The sequence below is a fragment of the Corapipo altera genome, unplaced genomic scaffold (genome assembly GCF_003945725.1).
Source record: "Corapipo altera isolate COAL_440 unplaced genomic scaffold, ASM394572v1 60003, whole genome shotgun sequence".
NCBI classification, from domain to species: domain Eukaryota; kingdom Metazoa; phylum Chordata; class Aves; order Passeriformes; family Pipridae; genus Corapipo; species Corapipo altera.
The window spans coordinates 2,554-5,388 of record NW_020886819.1 but is presented as its reverse complement, the minus strand read 5'-3'; the positions used below and the strand labels follow the sequence as shown (position 1 = coordinate 5,388).

Here is a 2,835-nt window from a genome sequence, read left to right as displayed (position 1 = left end):
GGGACAGGGACACATCACATTCCCTGGGGATGGGGACAGGGACACATCACATTCCCTGGGGACACAGGGACAGGGGGACAGGGACACATCACATTCCCTGGAGATGGGGACACAGGGGCAGGGACACATCACATTCCCTGGGGACACAGGGACACATCACATTCCCTGGGGATGGGGACAGGGACACGTCACATTTCATGGGGATGGGGGGACAGGGATACATCACATTTCATGGGGATGGGGACAGGGACACATCACATTCCCTGGGGATGGGGGGACAGGGACACGTCACATTCCCTGGGGATGGGGGGACAGGGACACGTCACATTCCTTGGGGATGGGGACAGGGACACATCACATTCCCTGGAGATGGGGACAGGGACACGTCACATTCCCTGGAGATGGGGGGACAGGGACACGTCACATTCCCTGGGGACACAGGGACAGGGGGACAGGGACACATCACATTCCCTGGGGATGGGGACAGGGACACGTCACATTCCCTGGGGATGGGGACACAGGGACAGGGACACGTCACATTCCCTGGGGATGGGGAGAGGGACACATCACATTTCATGGGGACACAGGGACAGGGACACGTCACATTCCCTGGGGACACAGGGACAGGGGGACAGGGACACGTCACATTCCCTGGGGATGGGGACAGGGACACATCACATTCCCTGGGGATGGGGAGAGGGACACGTCACATTCCCTGGGGATGGGGACACAGGGACAGGGGGACAGCCACACGTCACATTCCTTGGGGACAGGGACACGGGGACCTCCTGCCCTGTCCTTGTCCCCAGCCCTGTCCCCATTCCTGGTTTTGTCCCCAGTGCCATCCCTGACCCCTGTCCTTGTCCCAAACCCTATCCCTGACCCCGTTCCTGTCCCAGCTGTTCCAGGTGTGTCCCCAGGTGTGTCCCCAGTTACCCCCAGCTGCCCCAGGTGTGTCCCCAGCTGTCCCAATTCCCCCAGTTCCCCCGTACCTGGCGAGGTGCAGGTACCTGCCCATGGTGTGTCCCCAGTTCCCTCGGTCCCCCCAGTCACTCCCAGTTCCCCCGTACCTGGCCAGCTGCTGGTACCTGCCCACGGTGTATCCCCAGTTCCCCCAGCTGTCCCCAGTTCCCCCCAGTTCCCCCAGTCACTCCCAGTTCCCCATACCTGGCGAGCTGCTGGTATCTGCCCACGGTGTGTCCCCGGTTCCCCCAGTCACCCCCAGTTCCCCCAGTGCCCATACCTGGTGAGCTGGTGGTACCTGCCCACAGCGTGCCCCCAGTTACCCCCAGGTGTGTCCTCAGTTCCCCCAGTTCCCCCCAGTTCCCCCCATTCACTCCTAGTTCCCCCAGTTCCCCCAGTCCCCCCCATTACCCCAGTTCCCCCCATACCTGGCCAGCTGCTGATACCTGCCCACGGTGTGTTCCCAGTCCCCCCAGTCACTCCCAGTCCCCCCAGTGCCCCTACCTGGCCAGCTGGCAGTACCTGCCCACGGTGTGCCCCCAGTCCCCCCAGTCACTCCCAGTTCCCCCAGTTCCCCCGTACCTGGCCAGCTGCTGGTACCTGCCCACGGTGTGCCCCCAGTCCCCCCAGTCATCCCCAGTCCCCCCAGTCATTCCCAGTTCCCCCAGTTCCCCCAGTTCCCCCGTACCTGGCCAGCTGCTGGTACGGTGTGTCCCCAGTTCCCCCAGTCACTCCCAGTCCCCCCAGTCACCCCAGTTCCCCCAGTCACTCCCAGTCCCCCCAGTTCCCCCAGTCACTCCCAGTCCCCCCAGTCACTCCCAGTTCCCCCAGTGCCCATACCTGGCCAGCTGGCGGTACCTGCCCACGGTGTGCCCGTCCAGGGGCTCTGCCAGGCTCAGGCTCTGCTCGGGGCCGTGCCCGATGAAGTCGAAGCCCTCGGGCAGGAACACGAGCCGGGCCCCCCGGCCCGCGGCCTCCCGCACCAGCGCCGAGCACTGGCACCAGTTCTGCTCCTTGTCCGGGGTCGAGGTCACCTGGGCCACGGCCACCATGGCACGGGGGGGCACAGACATCCTGCTGGGGGGACAGGGGGCACCTCAGGGGGACTGGGGGTACATCAGCGGGCACCTCATGGGGACAGGGGTCACTCCAAAGGGATGGGGGCACCCCAAAGGGATGGGGGTCACTCCATGGGGACTTGGGTCACTCCAAGTGGACTGGGGTCACCCCACAGGGATGGGGGTCACCCCACAAGGACAGGGTTCACTCCTTGGGGACTGGGATCAACCCATGGGGATGGGAATCACCCCACAGGGACGGGGGTCACCCCACAGGGACTGGGGTCACCTCACAGGGTTGGGAGTCACCCCAAAGGGATGGGGGTCACTCCACGGGGACTGCGGTCACCCCACAGGGACAGGGGTCACTCCTTGGGGACAGGGGTCACCCAACAGGGATGGGGGTCATCCCACAGGGACTGTGGTCACCCCACAGGGAGCAGGATCACTCCATGGGGACTGGGGTCACTCCTTGGGAACTGGGGTCACCCCACGGGGACAGGAGTCACCTCCACAGGGATGGGGGTCACCCCACAGGGATGAAGGTCACTCTGTGGGGACTGGGATCAACCCATGGGGATGGGGATCACCCCACAGGGACTGGGGTCACCCCACAGGGATGGGGGTCACTCCATGGGCACTGGGATCACCCCATAGGGACAGGGGTCACCCCACAGGGATGGGGATCATCCCACAAGGATGGGGGGCACCCCATAGGGACAGGGGTCACCCCACACGGACTGGGGTCACTCCTTGGGGACTGGGGTCACCCCATGGGGACTGGGGTCACTCCATGGGGATGGGGGTCACCCCA

General features: G+C 64.8%; 1 protein-coding gene across 1 annotated transcript in view; it reads right to left on the bottom strand.

Annotated features, from left to right (window-relative positions):
* Nucleotides 1-677: 677 nt before the first annotated feature.
* The window catches only part of LOC113941353 (deaminated glutathione amidase-like), a gene marked incomplete at its 3' end in the record, with an annotated part of 3,397 nt that continues 1,239 nt past the window's right edge, over nt 678-2,835 (bottom strand). The window contains exons 2-3 of the mRNA XM_027632514.1: nt 1,804-2,037; nt 678-683 (exon numbers count right to left, since the gene is read on the bottom strand). Coding sequence (XP_027488315.1) covers nt 678-683; nt 1,804-2,037 — 240 coding nt within the window. The remainder of the gene's footprint in view (nt 684-1,803; nt 2,038-2,835) is intronic.